General features: G+C 41.8%; 2 protein-coding genes across 6 annotated transcripts in view; one reads left to right on the top strand and one right to left on the bottom strand.

Annotated features, from left to right (window-relative positions):
- Positions 1 to 23817, bottom strand: part of LOC126262587 (peroxisomal membrane protein 11B) — a 122399-nt gene that overhangs the window by 65387 nt on the left and 33195 nt on the right. For 3 of the 5 annotated variants that reach the window (XR_007546744.1, XR_007546745.1, XR_007546743.1), the window contains exon 4: positions 11554 to 11709. The exons of the other annotated variants lie outside the window; for them this stretch is intronic. The gene's annotated coding sequence lies outside the window, so the exon portion shown is untranslated. The remainder of the gene's footprint in view (positions 1 to 11553; positions 11710 to 23817) is intronic. 5 annotated transcript variants of the gene reach the window in all.
- LOC126263368 (uncharacterized) lies at positions 7432 to 8399 on the top strand. Its single transcript, XM_049960460.1, has 4 exons — positions 7432 to 7501; positions 7544 to 7884; positions 8216 to 8278; positions 8382 to 8399. The coding sequence occupies exons 1-4, from the start codon at positions 7432 to 7434 to the stop codon at positions 8397 to 8399; spliced, it is 492 nt and encodes a 163-aa protein (XP_049816417.1).

The raw sequence follows: 23817 nt of genomic DNA, 5'->3' as shown, positions 1-23817 counted from the left end.
CAACAAGCTGACTAGGCAATGATTAATATTTGTCGTATCCCAACAGTAAATTGCTTCTCGCTTGCTTTAAGCATCAAAACGATTACTACGCTGCTCATATAAGTCTTTGATAATTATTACCCAGCTAATGTCCATAAATTGTGGTTAATGTTACTGAATCCAACACATGACGACAACGCCTGATATCCAGCTGCGTGTCTTAAACTCCGCCCCAATATTTGAGAATTTGCAAATGATTAGTTTGCACCAAAGCCGGGCCGTGCTTCCCTAGAATAAATTTTAAATCAACTCCGGGTTGTAAATTAACAATCTATGCCCATTCATGAAGGGCAACGGCCTTGCCACAGTGGATACACCGGTTCCCGTGCGATCACCGAAGTTAAGCGCTGTCGGGCGTGGCCGGCGCTTGGATGGGTCACCATCCCGCCGCCACGTGCTGTTGCCATTTTTCGGGGTGCACTCAGCCTCGTGATGCCAATTGAGGAGCTACTCGACCGAATAGTAGCGGCTCCGGTCAAAGACAACCGTCTTAACGACCGGGAGAGCGGTGTGCTGACCCCATGCCCCTCCTATCCGCATCCTCCCCTGAGGATGATACGGCGGTCGGATGGTCCCGATGGGTCGCTTGCGGCCTGTAGACGGAGTTAAAGAAAAAAGAAAGAAAGAATGCCCATTCATGAAAGTTACAGAAGATCCGCACACGACGACTACTTGATCGCACACTCGAGCAACATGGAAGTTTTTGTTTTTACAAACAGAAATCATATCATGTATAACGCAACAAGGGGATATGCTATGTCAAAACATATTTATATTTGCCTCATTAAAACTCAGTATTTATTACATGTTGTACATAATTTAATTCTTTACTCTGCAAATAATCAATAAAATTTAGAAATGAATTACATGTATAAAAAAAATCTCAAGTTGATATGACGTCATGGGTCACTACTTCTTTCGACTCCCCTACATTCACGTGACACAAAGTAGATCCGACTATATTGGACGTACTCATATAATGCTACATCTGCTTCAGGCTGTAGTAAGTTTCAGTTAATTTCTTGTTTTAGGTTATTATACCTGTTGAACCGGGGTCCAAGGTATTTCAAATTTTCCACTTTGGCTATATTCCATATCTTGGAGAAAGTCATACAGAAAATAAACAGAGAAGGTAAAGGGGTAAAGCTAAATGGAAGAACATAGCTATTGAGATATGCAAGACGACATTGCAGCCATAGCAGAGTCAAAGGAAGAGGTGGCAGAAACCATAGAGGACTTAACAAAGAATGGCAGTGAGAGTGGACTGCGGATTAATGTGAAGAAGACTGAAATGACAGCAGTATCTACATCTACATCCATACTCCGCAAGCCACCTGACTGTGTGTGGCGGAGAGTACCTTGAGTACCTCTATCGGTTCTCCCTTCTATTCCAGTCTCGTATTGTTCGTGGAAAGAAAGATTGTCGTTATGCCTCTGTGTGGGCTCTAATCTCTCTGATTTTATCCTCATGGTCTCTTCACGAGATATACATAGGAGGGAGCAATATATTGCTTGACTCCTCGGTGAAGGTATGTTCTCGAAACTTCAACAAAAGCCTGTACCGAGCTACTGAGTGTCTCTCCTGCAAAGTCTTCCACTGGAGTTTATCTATCATCTCCGTAACAATTTCGCGATTACTAAATGATCCTGTAATGAAGCATGCTGCTCTCCATTGGATCTTTTCTATCAACCCTATCTGGTACGGATCCCACACTGGTGAGCAATTTTCAAGCAGTGGGCAAACAAGTGTACTGTAACCTACTTCCTTTGTTTTCGGATTGCACTTCCTTAGGATTCTTCCAATGAATCTCAGTCTGGCATCTACTTCACCAACGATCAACTTTATATGACCATTCCATTTTAAATCACTTCTAATGCCTACTCCCAGATAATTTATGGAATCAACTGCTTCCAATTACTGACCTGCTATATTGTAGCTAAATGATGAAGGATCTTTCTTTCTATGTATTCACAACACATTACACTTGTCTACATTGAGAATGACATGCTGCGTTCTGTTATCTAGGAACTCTTCAATCCAATCACACAATTGGTCTGATAGTTCATATGCTCTTACTTTGTTCATTAAATGACTGGGGAACTGTATCAAACGCCTTGCAGAAGTCAAGAAACACGGCATCTACATGGGAACCTGTGTCTACGGCCCTCTGAGTCTCGTGGACAAATAGCGCGAGCTGGGTTTCACACGATCGTCTTTTTCGAAACCCATGCTGATTTCTACAGAATAGATTTCTAGTCTACAGAAAAGTCATTACACTCCGACATAATACGTGTTCCAAAATTCTACAACTGATTGACGTTAGAGATATAGGTCTATAGTTACGCACATCTGTTCGACGTCCCTTCCTAAAAACGGGGATGACCTGTGCCCTTTTCCAATCCTTTGGAACACTATGCTCTTCTAGAGACCTACAGTACACCTCTGCAAGAAGAGGGGCAAGTTCCTTCGCATACTCTGTGTAAAATCGAACTGGTATCCCATCAGGACCGAGGGAACTACAGTGCAGTCTTCCTCTGTGAAACAGCTTTGGAAAAAGACATTTAGTATTTCGGCCTTTAGTCTGTCATCCTCTGTTTCAGTACCATTTTGGTCACAGAGTGTTTGGATATTTTGTTTTGATCCACATACCGCTTTGACATAAGACCAAAATTTCTTAGGATTTTCTGCCAAGTCAGGACATAGAACTTTACTTTCGAATTCATTCAACGCCTCTCACATAGCCCTCCTCACATTACATTTCGCTTCGTGTAATTTTTGTTTGTCTGCAAGGCTTTGGCTATGTTTATGTTTGCTGTAAAGTTCCCTTTGCTTCTGCAGCAGTTTTCTAACTCGGTTGTTGTACCACGGTGGCTCTTTTCCATCTCTTATGATCTTGCTTGGCACATACTCATCTAATGCATATTGTACGATGGTTTTGAACTTTGTCCACTGATTCTCTACACTATCTGTACCTGAGACAAAACTTTTGTGCTGAGCCGTCAAGTACTCTGAAATCTGCTTTTTGTCACTTTTGCTAGACAGAAAAATCTTCCTACTTTTTTTAATATTTCTATTTATGGCTGAAATCATCAATGCAGTAACCGCTTTATGATCACTGATTCCCTGTTCTGCGTTAACTGTTTCAAATAGTTCGGGCCTGTTTGTCACCAGAAGGTCTAATATGTTATCGCCACGAGTCAGTTCTCTGTTTTGCTCAAGGTAGTTTTCAGATAATGCACTTGAAAAGATTTCACTGGATTCTTTGTCCCTGCCAGCTGTTATAAACGTTTGAGTCTCCCAGTCTATATACGGCAAATTAAAATCTCCACCCAGAACTATAACATGATCAGGAAATCTAATCAAAATGTTTTCCAAATTTTCCTTCAGGTGTTCTGCCACAACAGCTGCTGAGCCAGGGGGCCTATAGAGACATCCAATTACCATGTTTGAGCCTGCTTTAACTGTGACTTTCACCCAAATTATTTCACATTTCGGATCTCCGTCAATTTCCTTCGATACTATTGCACTTTTTATCGCTGTAAACACGCCTCCCCATTCACTGTCCAGCTTGTCTCCGCGGTATACATTCCAATCTGAGTTTAGAATTTCATTACTGTTTACATCTGGTTTCAGCCAACTTTCTGTCCATAGTACTATGTGGGCGTTGTGACCGTTTATTAATGAGAGCAGTTCTGGGACCTTTCTATAGACGCTCCTGCAGTTTACTATTAGCACATTAATATTGTTACTCCCCGTTGAGTTTTGCCTACTACTACTACGTTGCGTCTCAGGAGGTGTCTAGTTGGGCCTAGGGAGGGAATTCTCTAACCTAAAAAACCCACATGTGCACTCAATATGTAATCCGCTATCCTTGTAGCCACTTCCTGCATATAGTGCATGCCTGACCTATTCAGGGAGACCCTACATTTCTCCACCTGATAGCAGAGATTGAGAAATTTGCACCCCAGAACTCCGCAGAATCGTCCGCCTCTGGTTTTAGCCTTCCACTCAGCTGCAAACCAGAGGACCGCGATCGGTTCTGGAAACGCTACTACAAATAGTTAGCTCAGATTCCACCCCGTGAGCGAGGCTTTCCGCCTTCACCAACTCCACCAACCGCCTGTATGAACTGAGGATAACCTATGAAGCCAAACGGCAGGAGTCATAGGTGCCGACATGAGCAACAATTTGCAGTCCGGTGCACCCAGTGCTCTATCGCTGCCGGCAGGGGCCTCCTCCACATCTCGGATGAGACCCCGCCTCCCGCACGCCAACAGAGTGAACACTAGCCTTCTCCCCAACCTTTCTGCTATCTCCCTAAGGCACTCCAACACCCGCACAACGTTGGAGCTCCCAATCACTAATAAACCCGTCCCCCCGTGTGCCTGCTTGGACCTTGCTGAATGAGCGGCCACATGTCCACTCACAGGCTGAGCGGGCAATGCCACACAGCCAGCCTCCACATTGACCCTCGGCCTCGTGTGACACGAACACCGTTGAACCCGCCACTCCCCTTGGGGAGAGGGTGGCCCAACTGCGCGCGTAGATGTCTCGACAGTAGGAACTGTGGGCAAAACATGTAACACCTGGGGTGTACCATGCGACGCAGCAGACTCCCCACTACTGCTACACTCCGAGGCAGCAGCCTGAAGACGGCTAGCCGTGGCCATCAACACATTCAGCTGTTTGCGAACAGCGGCCAGCTCCTCCCGCGTCCGTACACAGCAGTCACACATCCTATCCATCCTAAGAAATCAATTTACTGTAGAGAGTTAATCAACTTTTAACTAGACTGCTAATTCACTAAAGGTGGCTGATAGCTGACTAAACTGTGGTTACTGGACACTTCTTGTTGAAAACAATGAAAATAAGCACTACTTGTCTCTGGACTGTATTCAAAACAAACACTAGCACTACTGGAACTACAGCTGACTAAAGGGACTCTCTCTGACTGTATTCAAAACAAACACGAAATCTATGGAACATTATTACTAGTACTCGAAAATTAAAGCTTCCTAAAAGCAAACACACTGAAGAGGAAGTGACAAGTAAGAAAAATACAGTTAATACTTAAATTAACGTAGCTCGCTGCACAGCCAAGTATCCAGAGAAACCCTTAATAATGAAGTCTAATCAACATCTTATAATATCTGTGCAGCTTTTTTCAGACAGTATTTCATGACAGACAGCTGCATTATCTGTGGACAGTCTGACATTACTATTAATATTGTCCTTAAGGTCATTAACATATAACATGAACAGCAAAGACCCCATCATACTTCCCTGGAGCACACACTAAGTTATGTTCATGACTCTCCATTCAAAGTTAACATGGTACATACTATCACGAAATCCTCGGAGGAAGTCATTTCATTCAAGATACTTTATTACATTTGAGTTCAGAATGTGTTCTGATTCTACAAAGAATGAATATCAAGGATACTGGTGCTTTCTTCCAGCTATTGGGTAAGGTTTTTTTTTTTTGTGTTCGAGGGATGTATGGTAGATTATGGTTTAAAGAGGGGCTAAGTCAGCTGCAAATTCTGTATAGAATCGGTCCCAGAGATTCGGTCAGTTTTTGTGATTTTAGTTGCTTCTCAATATCACTGACACTAACACCTATATCAAACATCTTTGCAGTAGTGTGAGAATTACATAGAACCTCTGAAACAATAAAATATTATTGTGTAATGAAAAGCACTTTTGACGGACGAAATGGATCAGTAATTCTGAAATTAGCCCTGTGCTGTCTCTGCACTAGCTTTTCCCCAATATATTAACAACAATGAGTTCAAATACTACATACTTTTCTACTTTCCTTGATTATAACAAAAGAGAGCTGTTTATCTACAGCTTATCTTATAATTAATTTGGCTTCCAAGCACTCACCTCAGTATACATCCATGTACATTTTATCAATGTTTAGATCTTTCTTAACCTTCCGATAGGCATGCGTATTTATCAGATACGCAGTGATAATGTTTGTTACCTTTTCTTGCAAGAGAGGGAGGGAAATCCCTCGTTTATTCTAGCTTCCTCTTTTGACCCCATCCTACTCCAGTCCTGGCCTCTGCCCGCTACTGTAAACAACAAGCTAGTAACACATGTTTCGTAACTGAGGAATACGCACGATCCTCTGTGTAAGTTTTTAACTTTTCATTTTCCATTATTTATTGTTGAATGTTTAATGCTTATTAGTAATTTAAAGTGGTGTTAATGTGTCTTGAATCGACAATGAAATTAAATTAAATTGTACGTGTCAGATACGCGCGACCTTCAATGCTTGCATATTTTATTTATTCAGTTTCGTTTCATATTTATTTCTTAGGTGCTATGAGGGACAAAGAGATGTATAATTTAAACAATCCTGTGGGTGTTGAAGCTGTGATAAATGCAATTCTGCACGATACCAATGATGAGGATGATCAGGACATCAGTTTTATAGAGGACAGCGACACTGATGAAGAAAAACACGTATCGGAAACATATGGAGTTTCTGATATGAAACTGAGTGGTCAGTCCAGCTCAGAAGATGACGAAGATGAGAAATCGACATATCTAGCTGTTCAAAGGAAAAATAAAAAAATAATTGACGTTTGGTCATGGCAAAAAAAGCCAAGGAACAGGCAAAGACAAGGTAAACAAAATTTTTACTTCATCTGCCTGGAGTAATCGGACCTCTGAAAAATGCGACTAATATTCTAGATTTATGGAAATGCCTGATCTCTGACATTAATATTCAATGTATTGTAGAAAATGGAAACAAATTTATTCTTACGATACAAGATAACTATTCTCATTCAAGGGACACTCAAAAGACAGACATAGCAGAAACGAAAGCCCTATTCGGGCTGCTTTATCTCGCTGGGGATGTACCATGCGAATCGTCTGAATCTTGACGACTTATGGCGGATGGATGACTTCCTAATCGTCATGAGTGAAGTTTTTAATGCGATCTATTCATTTTCATGATGTGGAAACAAGAGAACGAAGAAAAACTGACCGCCTAGCTCCTATGAGAATTATTTTTGAAGAATTTGTTGTGAACTGTCAAAAATACTTTTCACTTGGTGAAGATGACACAGTCGTTGAAAAACTCTAGGTTTTTTGAGGTACATGCGGCTTCATATAATACGTGCCAAAAAAGCCAAGCAAATATGGCATAAAAATGTATGCTTTGGTAGACTCTGCTATATTATACATGTAATATGGAAATATGCACTGGAAGCCAACCAGAAGGTCCATTTAGTGTAAGTAATAAATCATCTGACATTGTGAAAAGGTTAGCAGCATCCATTTTCTATACTGGGAGAAATATCACGGCTGACAATTGGTTTACAGATTACTATTTGGTAAAGGAATAGGCATCAAAAAAAAATTCATATATTGGCATGTTACATAAAAATAAGCCTCAGATCCCTCCAGAATTCACAGCGAGCAGAAAACGAGAGCCCCAGTCAAGTCTGTCGGGTTTTCGCTAAGAGGCAACACTTATGAAATAAGTGCCAAAAAAGTACAAGAATGTTTTGTTGATATCCAGCTTTCACAGTGATGGAAAAATCTATGAAGGAACAGGTGATCTGAAGAAACCAGAAATTATAACTTTTTACAGTCATACAAAAGGAGGCATTGATACTGTTGACAAACACTTTGGGTCTTTCAATGTTGCGGTGAACACAAATCAATGGCCTTTGATGGTGTTTTTCTCAATGGTGAATGTTGCTGCCATAAATTCATTTATAATTTGGGACGGAAACACCAGTAATAATTTCAAGAGAAGAAAATATATCAAATATCTTTCTAACGAACTTGTGCAGCAACATGTAACAAGGAGAAGTACTAAAGTAACTTGAGACCTCCATACAAAAGTTTTAAATGTGTCGTACACAAAAGATGAACACCAACAGCAAGAAGGAAGAGGAGAAGAAGATCAAGCTCAGGAGCCTCTGAAGAAAATATGTAGACCATGTTTAGTTAGAAAGAAAATGAGAATCGCCAGTTTCATATGTGAAATATGTGAACAGTTTACAACATTCAAGAACTGTTTGCAATGATTATATTTCAGCTTCTAAATAATCACCAGTTTCAAATGTGAGATATGTTGACGGTATGTTTTGTTTACATCATTCAAGAAATGTTTGCATTGATTGTATTTCAACTTCTAAATAACTTCAGTATATTGAGAAACCAAAATTTCAAGCACATTCCTGTACAAATTTGACATTCATACACGGAAAGGTAAGTATCAGTATCTCGAGAAGCTGTGAGAAGAAAATGTGTGTTTTGAAACATAACAACCTTATTTTTAAATAAATTTTTTACCTTGTTTTTGTTTGTATAGCCCATGAGTAATATCTAATATTACTTTTATGATAAACATTTAGTGTTTAAAGAGACATTAAGTTTATTAACAACAAGTGGTATCTGCGAGATATGCATAACTGCCCTTGTATGACCAGAAAGCGCACCTATCTGGAGGTTAAGCAGCAATGATTGTATTTTTAGAATAATATTAAAATTATTTCCTTACTTTATAAGCTTTACCCTTAAGCTATTTTCCCAATCGATCATGCCCTAACTAAAAAATATGGTGTAGTAACATCCATGCTAAAAAACTAGAGACAAAGAGGCCCCCTCCAATTACATACTTATTCCACTATTTCCAATATTTTCAAATGTGTTTTAGAAAGTAACAGAGAATACAGACTCATTTAACTGAACTGAATTTGTTAACTGTGTTCCATTCTCCACGGAGAAAGTAGAACAAGACCTCACAAACACCACCTTGGAGGAAGTAAACAGGAAAAATTGTACATCTGATAGCTTACCAAAGCACTTGTGACGATCACAAAATTATCCTTGACAAAGTAAATGTTTATAGTATTAATGTAACCCTTTTGGATGGACAAAGCCTTACCTTCATAACAAAATGCAAGGTTCACATTGACAGTTATAGGCCTGGAACTAAACAGAGAGTGGGTGAACATAACATGCGAATCCCACAGCAATGGGCAGTGAAGTAGATAACCACACATTTATCAGAAGTATTTTTCAGTATCTTTGAATTCTTGCACTTGTTTCCTAGCACATTTACTTCTTAAAAAATTTTTCTTGAATTGTGATATATACAGTCACAATACGACACAAAAATTATTTCCCTTGTCTTGGGTTCAGAGTGGATTTATGTATTCTGGTACAAAGGCATCATCGAGCTCCCCTGCTATATGAAACAAAAAGTGAATCGCAACCAATTTAAAAGATAGTTAAAACAAATCTCAATAGCGATATTGTCTACAAGTTATCCATATAGCAAGATTCGAAGATTGAAAATTTCTGTTAGTTACGCAGCAAGTAACAATGTTGTCTGTACACTTGAATGATAACCAATGTATTGCAATGAGGGCTCAGTATTTACAGGTGTAAGTAACTTATTATTTAGAATACAGTGTTAGCAAAGGATTTTTTTAAAAAGTAGCCTCTTTCTTTTTGAACTACTTGGATAGATTTAGCTGGCATAAGAATGAATAGCATTAAGCAGTACAGTGACATTTATTGTTAATAAAGCCCACAGATTCGGTTTCTATCATTAGTTTATGTTTTCTTAATGTATATTTTGATTAATTCTACATGCCTGAAGGTTCTTCTTGATGGTATCTGTGGATCTTCATGAATTAATTAATAAAAATCAGTCAATTACCTAAATTCAAGCCTAGTTTCAACAAGCATTAAGAATAATCAGGTTACCCACATCCACAAAATATACGAGGGCGGTTCAGAAAGTAACCTCCGATTGGTCACAGTGCGGGTTGTGGGGGGAGTAGCGACACCATCTGTGCGTTCACGCACTCAACAGGTCAGTCGGCATCAAGCCGTGGTCGAGTGAACGTCGTACCTGCGCTAGTTTAGTTTTTGTGGCAGTTTGAAATGTGTGCTGCAATAGAAAACCCCGCCAAATGTGAAGTGCGTGCTGTCATAAGGTTTTTTACAGCCAAAGGATATTCTGCAGCAGCTATTCATCGTGAGCTTTGTGCCGTGTACGGACCAAGAGTTATGAGTGAAGGAGTTGTCCGTGAATGGGTACGTTTATTTAAAAGTGGACGAGAAAATGTTCATGATGAAGAGAGGAGTGGTAGACCATCATTGGTGACTGACGAACTCGTTCAGACAGTTGATGCAAAAGTTCGTGAAAATCGACGTTTCTCAATGTCGGAGTTGTCTACTGGTTTTCCACAGATTTCTAAGACTCTCTTGTACGAGATAGTGACAGCAAGATTGGGTTACCGTAAGTTCTGTGCACGATGGGTGCCCAAAATTCTTACCGACCACCACAAAACTCAAAGAATGGCCTCTGCATTAGACTTTCTGTCACGTTATGAGGACGAAGGAGAACCATTGTTAAACAGAATCGTGACCGGTGACGAAACCTGGATTAAGTACGTGAACCCTGAGACAAAAGAACAATCAAAGATGTGGGCACATTCAAATTCGCCTACCAAACCAAGAAAAGCCTCGCAAGATTTTTCTGCCAGAAAACTGATGGCAACGGTGTTTTGGGATGCCAAAGGGGTGTTGTTGGTTGAATTCATGGAACGTGGTACGACCATTAATCAAGACGTGTACTGTGAAACAATAAAAAAGTTACGACGGGCTATACAGAACAAACGCCGTGGTATGCTGACTTCCGGTATCGTTTTTTTGCACGATAACGCCCGTCCTCACTCTGCTCGCAGAACAACGGCCCTTCTTGAGTCCTTCAAGTGGGATGTTATCAACCATCCACCCTACAGCCCAGACCTGGCGCCAAGTGATTATCACCTCTTCATGCATTTGAAGAAATGGCTCGGGTCACAGCGGTTTGATGACGACGAAGAGCTCAAAGATGCGGTCACAGGCTGGCTCCAGGCACAAGCGGGTGATTTTTATGCAGAAGGAATTTCAAAGCTTGTGAAGAGATACGATAAGTGCCTCAATCGCTATGGAGACTATGTAGAAAAATAGTGCAAAGATGTAGTTGTAAGATGTATATATTAAAATATTTTTATTTAACTTGGTGTATTTTTTTTAAATCAACCGGAGGTTACTTTCTGAACGGCCCTCGTATGAATGACACTCAAAAATAGTTCTCTTCACTGTTCTGTACAATACAAAAATGTTCTTTTCAAAGACTGCATCAGTACCATCACTACAGCAATCACCCAATAGTAAGGTCATGCATGTATACTGATTTTGTGTACATTACTGGGATGTGATTTTTCAAGTTTCTCCTGCGGATAGAATATGCAATCATAATTTTTCAAGCATGTGTCCAGGACTGATGTCCCAGATGCATGCCCAAAAATTACCAAGTTATTGGGACATTAGTATCAACACCTTAAAAGAAAGCCTACAAGGAGGTAGAATGTTAGCCTACAAGGAGGCAGCATGTTAATGAAGAAACTGATGTCAAGTCATTCTTTCACTATCACCAAATAAATGTTAATTCACAGCAGTTTTAATAAAAATCTGTATACAACCTTCTCCACAACTGGCACTGACTGCTTCAAACAGCAATACCTAGGTGCGTGTTATCTACAGCCTGGTAACTGTTAGCATCAGGGCTCTTGTTAGAAGCCCCTTTTACTTAAAATCTCGAGTATCTTCTGTAATACCATACTTCTGTGGAATCCACCCTGCACAACAATGATACATTGCATGCAACAAGATTATGTGGTCAAAAAATTGTAAATAAATAATAAACTAAGCAAAAGCCTAAATTTCTGAAATTACGTTCAGATTTAAAAAATCACTAACAGTTATACTGTGCAGAAAGTTTTGTTTCTATAAATATGGAGAACATATACCATTTTAAAAATTATTCTTCTGCAGTGTACTTTATTTAAAAATACTAAGAGCAGTTCGCAGAAGGAAAATTGAAAGTAGCCATAATAATAAGTTATACATCATGCTGAATGTCATCTGTCTTGACCAGTTATTAAAAAAAAACACCTGATGTATACAAAGGCTTGCTGAGAAGTAATGCCTCCAAACTATCCATTCTGTTCTCAATATTGGTTAAGGTATTACACATTATGCCTATTACTTTATCTACTTTCCCATTCTGCTGACTTAAGTTTCAAGCCTTTGCCGCTATAGGGACCTACATTGCAGCATGTAACATGGCTGTGTGTAACTTAACTATGTCGGTGCATGAGAAACAGCATGCTGTAATCAAGTTTCTAACAGCAGAAAACATGTCTCCAATAGAAACCCATAAAAGAATGAAAGCTATGTACAGTGAATGCTGCACTGAGGCATTTCCTTGGGTTCACTATCACTGATGGTTCTCCATACAGTCCCAAGTTCGGCCCATCTGATATTCATCTGTTTCCAAAACTATAACACCTCTGTGGACGTCACATTGATAGTGACGAAGTGGTGCAAGAGGAGATGAAGCTATGGCTCTGTCACCAACTTCAAACACTCTACAGCAACGGTATCAACTAACTGGTCTTTCATTGGAAGAAATGTGACTGTCGGCAGGGTGACTATATTCAGGAATAAATATGTAGACATGAGGAACAAAGATGTAGAATGTTGGAAAAGTTTGTTTTATTTAAAACGCTTTAAAGGTTTTCACAGAAAAAAATTGGAATCATTACTTTTCAGCTTGCCCTCATATTTATGAAAACTCATGAAAAGAAAAGAAAAATTATTCAGTTAACAAATTAAGTATTACATTTTGTATTTTGATTTTCTAAAAATACATGGTGGACAAACTCTTTCAGTAAATCAAATTTTAACAGCAACAAATTATTGTTTAAAGCAAACTTTTCAGAAAATACAAAAAATACACATGTGGCTGATACACAGGTTGAGTACCTCATACTACTATCTGTACTGAATTTAATAAGGTCTTTTATCACATATCAAAGAATTCTTAAAGCAGTTGCTAATGATGGCTTCATTGAAAACTGGGAACCATCCAGTAAATGACATGGCAGTTAAGAATGTGCCACTATTTTAGAGAAGCAAACATTCACAATTTCTCTCAATTTTCCATCTCCACATACAGGAAATGGAAGACAGAAATCAGGACAGTTACTTTAGGTTAAGACACAATCTCCACTGCCATGCCATTTACTGTGCACTTGGTACGTAACTAATCTAGTGCAGCAATAATATAAATATTAGGTTGATGCACAAGTTCATAGGATTTTTGTTTTGCATGTTGGTATTGCAGCTACTATGGGTTTAATTATTGACTGACAGTTTTTATTTGTAGTTCACTGTTACTATCCCAATTCATATATAGTTATTTTGTCATTTAGAGATGGTGTGGACGCTCTAACATTGAGTGCCAAGTGGAGAAATCTGAATATTTGACATACACTCTTCTGTTAAAGAGTTCAACGGAGGGGTTACACAGCGGAAGCAGCCTAAAAAATTGTGTCATGTATGGGGATAATGCCAGTGGACAGAGTATAACAAGAAAACTGTTTTCTCGTTTTGATGAGGATCGTTTTTACATTTGTGACTCTCCACAATCAGGGAGACCTTCGGGGTTTGATGATCATTTAAATGCTTTAATGCACAGTGATCTATAATCAGTGTACACAAGAACTGACAAACATGAAGCACTGTCATCATTCCACTATGATGCAACACTTGCATGCAACGGGAAAGATTCAAAAATCAAGTGTACAGGTACCGCATGCTCTAAGACAAAATCATAAAAATTAGCGGATGGCCACATGTGCATCTCTTTTGGCTCATGAACAACACTGACCATTCCTATCGTGTATTGTCACTGGTGACAAGAAATGGTGTCTTTATGCTAGCACAAGGGGAAGAAAGGAACGGTTGAGCCCAAACAAAGCAGCAACTCCATGCACAAAAATTTATGTGCATCCACAAAAGATAATGTTATACATCTGGTGGAACACTGACTGTGTGGTGTACTACGAAGTGCTTTCCCAAGATGAAACCACCAATGCTGACATTTTTGTCAACAACTGAGATGTCTTGCAGACGTAACTCAAGATAAGAGCAGGAAGACTGAGTGATGTGATGCTACTACACAATAATGCCCATCCACATTCTGCTGGACTGGCAGAAAACACTATGCGGAGGTAGGGTGTGGAATGACTTCCACACCAAACTTAATTCACCTAATCTTCGCACCCTCAGATTTTCTCCTTTTCCGCTCTCTATCAAACAGTCTTCAAGGAACTTCCTTTCCGGATGAAAATGTGCTTTGAACATGGCTTGTCGAGTTCTTTCCCTTAAAACAATGTGATTTCTACAGTTGTGGAATTGAGAAGTTACCCCAGTGTTGGCAGATTGTTGTAAATAGAGAAGGAGAAAATATTACTGATGACTGAAGTTTCTTATGTATAGCTGTTTTGTTTTTTCAACTCTTGGAAAGCACTATGCAGTAGTTAACTGGTCAAATATTTCCACCATCATTTCAAAACTGCAATTAGATGTGCAGGGGACAGGAGACAACATAGGGGCATATACTTTTCTATAGGGTAGGGAATTATAGAAAGAAAGTTAAGTGTGTAAATTCATCTTGCCACTTTAGTTCATCTGGATGAAATCAGTAACAATATATCGGTATATCGAAAGACATTAAAAGTGAACAGTTTAGGTGTTTTGCTCTGTAATTCATCTTTGTAGAACGCTGTAACTAGTGAGACAGATGTCAATCCAAAAGAACGAACATATTTGTTAGCATATGCTGATTACAGCCCTGGCAGTCTGAAGTGGAAATATTTTAAGACAGTGAGGGCCTTAGTCCAAAATGTAAGCAAAGTCACCCTGACTCATTGCTGAGATCTAAGTGCTGGAGCTATCCAGAGGAACAGTGCTGAGAGTCCCTCTAAGTTGAAGATCCTAGTTTGGCCTACACAGGAAAATTTTTATCACCTGGCCAACTGGTTTAAAAATGACAAGTTGCAGCTGAGAGAAAACTGCAGATTACAGTTAATGTCCCCAGAAGATACTTCATCATGAAACATAATGAGATCACCATGTGATGCATATAATGAAATATTAGTTCCAGTGGCATTGTATAGAACTGAGACTGAGTACCACCAATGTGTACAAAGAGAACAGCATCTGAATAAGTAATTTCAGAGGATACTTGGTCCAGTGCAAGATGCAGATGGCTGGAGGAGGAGGATCCAGGAAATATACGATCTACTGTGTTAAACATACCTAGTGTAGAAAATTAAGAAAGAAGGCACTAATGGTCCAAAGATGGGGTTTGTACATCTAAACATTAGAGCCAAAGTTGCAGTGATGGGGAGACCTGAAGGAACATATTCTTCGCACATTCAGGAAGCAAACTATTGAAAAATCATGAAAGATCTAAGACATCTGGGGGTTAAATCTAAATGGATGGCAAAACACACAGTCACTGTAGATAGCTTATGAGGTAGGCAAGCAATCTTTATGGTTGATAAATGGTGGATACAAGTATGTATATACCTTCTATGAATTTTACAACAAATAAAGAAAAATGAAAATAAGTAAGTGTCACACTGAAATTCTTAACATTTACTTTCAGGATTTCATAAGATGTGTGCCAACTCTTTAATAATCATGTGCAATCAATAAACAGTTCAATACCCTACATTTCCTAGATTTACATCTACACAGTACATGAACTTATTGCTTCAGAAAAAATTTTACGGAAAATATAGAAGTTCTCAGTTTCATGGGAACTGACAGAATTTCAAGCATCTACAACACAACCTATCAAGATAACAGTTTAAAAATATGTGACAGTAATGGAAACAGTTGATTAAAATACAGGGTGATTCAAAAAGAATACCACAACTTTAGGAATTTAAAACTCTGCAACGACAAAAGGCAGAGCTAAGCACTATCTGTCGGCAAATTAAGGGAGCTATAAAGTTTCATTTAGTTGTACATTTGTTCGCTTGAGGTGCAGTTGACTAGGCGTCAGCGTCAGTTGATGCTAAGATGGCGACCGCTCAACAGAAAGCTTTTTGTGTTATTGAGTACGGCAGAAGTGAATCGACGACAGTTGTTCAGCGTGCATTTCGAACGAAGTATGGTGTTAAACCTCCTGATAGGTGGTGTATTAAACGTTGGTATAAACAGTTTACAGAGAATGGGTGTTTGTGCAAAGGGAAAAGTTCTGGACGGCCGAGAACGAGTGATGAAAATGTAGCACGCATCCAGCAAGCATTTGTTCGCAGCCCAGGAAAATCGACTCGCAGAGCTAGCAGAGAGCTGCAAATTCCACAATCAACTGTATGGAGAGTCCTACAAAAAAGGTTAGTTATGAAACCTGAACGTCAACTACCTGAGGCGATGGATCGGCCACCAGGCAGCCCGTGACAGAGCACTTCATCACTGGCCTCCAAGAAGCCCTGATCTTACCCCCTGCGATTTTTTCTTATGGGGGTATGTTAAGGATATGGTGTTTCGGCCACCTCTCCCAGCCACCATTGATGATTTGAAATGAGAAATAACAGCAGCTATCCAAACTGTTACGCCTGATATGCTACAGAGAGTGTGGAACGAGTTGGAGTATCGGGTTGATATTGCTCGTGTGTCTGGAGGGGTCCATATTGAACATCTCTGAACTTGTTTTTGAGTGAAAAAAAAAAAAAACCTTTTTAAATACTCTTTGTAATGATGCATAACAGAAGGTTATATTATGTTTCTTTCATTAAATACACATTTTTAAAGTTGTGGTATTCTTTTTGAATCACCCTGTATTTTGCATGGGAAAATATGTGCAAGGTCAAGGGTATTTCATTACTTTTGGAAGCACTTTTGAAATGCACAAATTTATTCTAAGAAGAAATTTTGTTCCTGGAAAGAAAAATACTTCCTAGAATTGATAAAAAATGACTAGCTCAAAATTTAATACAGTTCTTGTCGATGTTCTGGTTGTATTATAAGTGATAAATTTGTGAAGAGGTAAAGCTCTCAATCTGAAGGTTGGTTTGAACACCACAATGTTTTGTTAGGCATGTTCCTGTTTGAGGTGGTATGCATTTACCTTCCTCTGATGTTTGAACTGAATAATCTAGCCACGTATTGGGGTAGCCATAGTTAAATGTGAACTCCAAACCCTAGGACAACAACATATTTTTCAGGTCTATGAACTGCCAGAGGTGAAATAAGCTGTAAGTGACAAATAATCCTCTGGACAACTGAGAAATGAACTTTGGATCTTAGTGGCTGTAGTCTGTTATCCAATCAACACTCGTCTGTATGCCAATTTATTTCAGAGGATAATCTCTAAGAGTTAATCTTTTAACTTTAATCGCTTCTGAAGTCTTACATACTGGCAATGTAATAAGCAACTAATAAGTGACAAATTTGTAAATAAACCAAACACATGAAATCTGTTAAAGCAGACAATGTGAACTTGCTTGTTGAAGATTTGGAAGTGAATTATGTACAAATGAAAACTTATGCCTGTTTACTACAACTATTTTGTTTAAGATGCTTTCATTTCCTTGAAGTCATTTCAGGGAAAAAAATTCCCAACCAAATGAAAGTGTACCTGATAAGGATGTTAGATTCATCTAAATAAAGACAAGCAAGAGATCACTTCAAAATCACACATTTATTATCTAAGCATTTGAACTTTGTCATTGTTTCCATGCCCAGTCAGCATTTCCAGAACATAGCAACACAAACTGCTTTGGTTGGTTGGTTGGGTTAAAAGAGGGGGGGACAGGGACCAAATTACCAGATCTGTTCCGAATAAAACAATGCCACAAGTGTGAGAATAAAACAAACGAGACTGACAATTCAAAACGGAATGAAAGGAAAAAAATCACAATAATTATGAAGAGCAACAAACCTGTAAATGGACAAACAGGGAGAAGAAAACCACAGAAAAGCAAGAAATGGGATGAAGAGATTAAAACAACAATGCAGATTACCATGGCTCGCTGACCATAAGAATAAAAAAGGAGAAGCCAGCCACTCTACAACACATTAAAACCTCCACCTTAGAACAACAAGGGTGGAGGACACACAGGGACAAAGGATATGCACTAAAACTTAGACCAAATGATAAAACCCACCCTCACTAATAAAATGTAAAACTAAATCAGCTGATGAGGCGTTGTCAGATAAAATTAGCTGCAGTGAGTCTGGTAACACAAGATTTTGTCGCTGGGCAGTCAAAGTAGGACAGTGCACCAAAATATGGGCCACTGTCAACCGGGCACCACACCTACACTCAGCCAGGTCTTCGCAGCGCAGGTGTAACCAATGCAGAGCTGCCAGAGGGCAACTGATTCCCTATGAGAGGACTGCATGGAAGACTTCCACACCTTCGTAGTCTCCTTAATGACATGCAGTTTGTTGTGTGTACTGTTATACCATTCCGGCTCCCAAAACCGAAAAACCCTACGGTGTAAGTCAGAACGCAGGTCAGGTTCAGAGATGCCCACTTCCAGAAATGGTTTCCACATTGCCTGTTTGGCCAGCCTGTCGGCAAGTTCGTTGCCTGGGATACCTATGTGTCCTGGAGTCCACACAAACACTTCTGAACGATGGGACCAGTCCAGGGCATAGATGGACTCCTGGATGGATGTTACCAAAGGATGGCGAGGGTAGCACTGGTCGATAACTTGTAGGCTGTTCAAGGAGTCAGTACACAGAAGAAACTATTCCCCGGGGTATGAACGGATATACTGAAGTGCACGAGAGATGGCCACCAGCTCTGCAGTGAATACACTGCAGCCATTGGGCATGGAATGCTGTTCAAAATTACCTCTATCGATGTAGGCGAAGCCAACACAACCATGAGCCATCGAGCTGTCAGTGTAAACCACTTCAGAGCCCTGGAACACATCGAGAATCGAGAGGAAGGGCAGTGGAGAGCGGCAGGAGTAACTGAGTCCTTCGGGTCATGCGAAAGGTCCAGACGAATCTGCGGCCTAGGTTTACACCATGGAGGTGTATGCAGACGGACTGGGGTGGGAGGTGGTAAATGGCAGGACTCCAGTTCAGACAGAAGGGATTCGCACACAAATCGTTAACCCTGACCTGGGCCGCCAATGCTGGAGATGAATTGCTGTGTTGGATCTGCAATGGAGGGACTCCAGCCTCCACAAGGACACTGGTCACTGGACTCGTTCAAAAAGCTCCCGTCGCTAAGCAAACGCCACAGTGGTGCACTGGCTTGAGTACACGCAATGATGAGGGGCCGCCGAACCATAAATCAGACTCCCATAGTCAAGGTGGGATTGAACAAGGGCTTTGTAGAGCTGCAGCAGAGTCGATATGCCTCCACTACAGTGAGTAGATCATCATGAAGGAATAGTTCTGGTTCAGAATGAACGGTATGACGCCGACAGACGTGCACGACACACGGTTTCGTGGCCAAAAACTGGAAACCGTGGGTGAGAGCCCATGACTGTGGCTTGTGGATGGCTCCCTGTAGGCGCCACTCAGGAACACCAGTGCTGGTGGAGCAGTACAAAATGCAGAAGTCGTCTGCAAACAGAGAGGGTGAGACGGACGGCTATACAACTGCTGCCAGACCGTCAATGGCCACTAAAAGTAGTGATACACTCAATACAGAGGCGTGCAGGACCCTATTCTCCTGGATATGAGGGGAACTATGGTAGGCACCAAGTTGGACATGGAAAGTATGGAGCGACAGGAAGTTTTGGATAAAAACTGGGAGTGGGCCCCGGAGACCCCACTCATACAATGTGGCAAGGACATGTTGCCAGGCCGTGTCATATGCTTTACGCAAGTCAAAATAGATGGCAACCAGGTGTTGGTCTGGAAAAGGCTGTTCAGATGGCAGGCTCGAGGACACAAGAGTAACAGCGGTAGAGCACCCCTGGCAGAAGCCAGTAGGCCACAAGACTCCAGGACTCAACCCAACCACCTACACACCATATGTTCCAGCAGCTGACAAACAAGGATGGCGAGGCTGATGGGCCAATAGCTATCCACATCAAGTGGGTTTTTGCCACGTTTGAGCACTGGACCAATGGTGCTCTCCTGCCATTGCAATCGAAAGATGCCATTGCACCAGATCTGGCTGAAGAAGATGACGAGGAGACGGCACTTGTAGACAGACGAGAGATGTGGATCCGATCTGGCCCAGGAGCTGTGTCGGACCAATATGCAAGTGCGCTCAGGAGCTCCCACTCAGTAAAAGAGGTGTTATAGGGTTCACTGTGGCATGTAGTGAACGAGAGGACTTTCTTTCTATCTGCTGTTTGTGGGTTCAAAAGGCGGGGGGGGGGGGGGGGGCAGTTCTCTGACACACAAGCTCGAGCATAGTGCTCAGCAAAGTGCTCGGCAATCGCATTTGCATGGGTACATAGTACAACATTGATGGTAACGCCAGGGACACCTGTTGGGGTCTGGTACCCAAAAAGACGTCTGATCTTCGTCCAGACTTGGGAAGCTGACTTGTGGCACCCAACGGTCGAAATGTACCTATCCCAACACTCGTGTTTCTGTTGTTTTATAAGCAGGCAAACTCACGCACAGAGCCGCTTAAATGCTGTTAGGTGCTCTAGGGAAGGGTGCCGCTTATGTCGCTGTAGGAATCACCAACACACTGTAATTGCCTCAGCGACATCTGGCGACCACCAAGGGACTGTCTTTCACCGGGGTACCCTAAAGAGCGAGGGATTGCGTTTCCTGCCGCAACAATGATTGTGGTAGTCACCTGCACAGCTATCACATCGATGTTACCATGTGCGGCAGAGTCAACGGTGACATCAGAGGTGAAAGTTTCCCAGTCCACCTTGTTTAAAGCCCATCTGGGCAGGCGTCTGTGGGCTTGACGCCAGGGCAGTGACAGGAAGATGGGGGAAATGCTCACTACCACACAGGTCGTCATGTGCTCTCCAGTTGACAGATGGGAAAAGTCCTGGAATGAAAATTGATAAATCAATGGCCGAGTAACTACCTCGAGCCATACTGAAATGTGTGGCGGCCCCAGAATTTAAGAGGCACAGGTTGAACTGAGACAGTAAAGTTTTGACATCTTTGCCTTGGCCAGTAAGCACGGTGTTACCCCACAAGGGATTATGGGCATTAAAATCTCCCAAAAGTAGGAAAGGTTTAGGGAGTTGATCAATCAGTACAGCTAATACATTCAGGGGTACTGTACCATCTGGAGGAAGATATACATTGCAGACAGTTATTTCCTGCATCGTCCGTATTCCAACAGCCACAGCTTGAAGAGGGGTTTGAAGGGGCATAGGTTCACTAGAGACTGAGTTTAAGACAAATGCAAACTCCACCTGACACTCTATTATAGTCGCTACGGTCGGTTCCTGTAATATCCCTTATAGCTGCGGAGGGCAGGGGTCTGCATTGCCAGGACCCAGGTTTCCTGGAGGGCAATGCAGAAAGTAGGTGTAAAGCTTGAACAGTTACCGAAGCTCATCCAGGCGATGGAAAAAACTGCCGCAATTCCACTGGAGGATGACATCAGCATGAGACTGGGAAGGCAAGAAACATTCAATGAGGCAGTTTACGCCTCTGGGTCACCTGCTGCCACTGACTTTTTGCCTGAGCAATCTATATCCATTGTGTCTGAGGGTCCGGTAAGATCCAGGTCCTCAGCAGACGCCAGAATCTCCACCCCATCCTCAGACACAGAGCTTGTAGGTAGTGGTGGTGTGGGTGCCACTGCAAGTTCCTTGTTCTTAGAAGTCTTCTTTTTTTTATTTCTCTCATTTTTCTTTGGGTTTGCCTGGCTGGGAGGACTTCACTGAATCAGTCTCCGGGACTGAGGATGTGCATGAAGCCCTACGACCAGTTGCTTTTGGGCTGTTCAGCCACTGGCAGGTGTCATCCTTCCCACTAGCAGAAACCTGGGAAGGGAGTGACTCAAGGGACCCCTTCCTAACGAGAGGAGCTGAAGAAGCCTTACGCTTCTCTGGCTCAGAAGTGAGGACTGAAATCCCCAATGGTTGGGGGGAGGGAGGGGAGGGGGTGCTGCTCCTGTTGTAGGTCTTGGGGGAGTGACAGGGAGGGAAGTACCCCCCACCATCAAGGGGGCTGGTGTAGTCTGCCGGTTCTGAGAGGCAACAGGAATTCGACGAACTGATGGGGCAAGAACTGTTCTCGTAGTAGTGGCATGTGAGGAGGTCATGGCCACATGATGTAGGCATTCAAATTTCCTCTTAGCCTCAGTGTAGGTCAGTTGGTCCAGGGTCTTATATTCCATGATTTTCCTCTTTCTGTCAAACCTTGCAGTCTGGCGAGCAAGGTGAATGATGCTCTCCGCAGTTGACACATATGGGAGGTGGGGCACATGGGCCGGACTTACAGCACTTAAAGCACCGCATTGGGGGAGGTATATATGGCTCAATGTCAAAGTGGTAGGCCATCACCTTTATGTTCTCGGGCAATGTGTCACTCTCGAAGACCAAGATGAAGGCAACAGTGGCACCCTGGTTATCCCTCAGACCCCGACAGACGCGAAGGATAAAATGAATATCTTGCCACTCTAAATTGGCGCGCAGCTCATTGTCAGACAGCAAAAGAAGGTCCCTGTGAAATATGATACCCTGGACCATATTTAAGCTCTTTTGAGGCGTGATGGTAACAAAACATCCCCCAACTTGCCAGAAGCGAGTAATGCCCATGACTGGGCAGAGGATGCTGTTTCTATCAAAACGGACCCAGAGCACATTTTGGACAAGCCCTCAAACTCCCCAACTTGTCCTCCAAATGCTCCACAAAAAGCTGAGGCTTCATGGACATGAAAGATTCCCCATCAACTCTCGTACATATGAGGTACCGTGGCGAATAAGCTTCACTGCTTTCTTTTTGGGAAAATTTTGGAAAATGGAGTTCAAACCCTACAGGGGGTCATCAAATAAAGGTCGAAATGTGTGAAACCCCTGTTAGTTGCCTCTTACGACAGGGAGGAATACCTCGGGCCTACTCTTACCCCTGGACCCACAGGGTGGAAATCTCTTTGTTATTTGCCTCAATCAAGTTCTATGTTGCTCAATGTTGTTCCAGTAGTACAGCGCATATGAGCAAGTGACACAGATGTTAGATTGTTCCACACACTCAGTATACATCTTCATCAGCTGGAAGTATCACCCATTTTTGCATGTTGGTCTTGCAAAGGGGGAGGGGGGGGAGGGGGGGAGGGGGGAAGACACCCACTCTAAGGCAATTATCTCCAAATGGGGTTGGGGCTAGCTCTTCCTTTGCAGGGATATCCAGCAACAGCTTGCTCTTCCATCTGGTGATGTGGTTAGACTTTTATGTTCCCTCCGGTGGCTGAATCCTAACGATGAAAATCTTTCTGTGTTTCAATCATCAGATACAGCTTGATGTTCATGCAGTGTAAAGGCCAAGCATATCCAAAAACAAAGTCAACTTTCCTTCTACCTCTTCAGATGTCTTTCCTTGGGCAGCAAGTTCAAATGGCTCTGAGCACTATGGGACTTAACATTTGAGGTCATCAGTCCCCTAGAACTTAGAACTACTTAAACCTAACTAACCTAAGGACATCACCCACATCCATACCCGAGGCAGGATTCGAACCTGCGACCGTAGCAGTCGCGTGGTTCCAGACTGAAGCGCCTAGAACCGCTCAACCGCAACGGCCGGCTGGGCAGCAAGTGTTGTATAATCAGCGTAATTGATATGATTGGAATGTTCAGTAATGGCCTTGTCACTGACCAAGAACACTGCCTTAAGGTAAGCTGTTCTTTTGTACAGGTCATCTACTTTTCTTACCCTGGAGAAAGACCTATAACCTCCTATTCTACAGGACAGGACAGTGCCTAAGAGGG

The sequence above is a fragment of the Schistocerca nitens genome, chromosome 6 (genome assembly GCF_023898315.1).
Source record: "Schistocerca nitens isolate TAMUIC-IGC-003100 chromosome 6, iqSchNite1.1, whole genome shotgun sequence".
Classification (NCBI taxonomy): Eukaryota; Metazoa; Arthropoda; class Insecta; order Orthoptera; family Acrididae; genus Schistocerca; species Schistocerca nitens.
This window is presented reverse-complemented; position numbering and strand designations above follow the sequence as displayed.

Excerpts from the sequence above, each read along its gene's own strand:
- LOC126263368 (XM_049960460.1), top strand. The coding sequence starts at position 7,432 with ATGTTACATAAAAATAAGCCTCAGATCCCTCCAGAATTCACAGCGAGC. Across the intron at positions 7,502-7,543 it reads AAAACGAGAGCCCCAGTCAA|TGCCAAAAAAGTACAAGAAT; the intron begins GTCTGTCGGGTT and ends TTATGAAATAAG. Across the intron at positions 7,885-8,215 it reads TAACAAGGAGAAGTACTAAA|TATATTGAGAAACCAAAATT; the intron begins GTAACTTGAGAC and ends AAATAACTTCAG.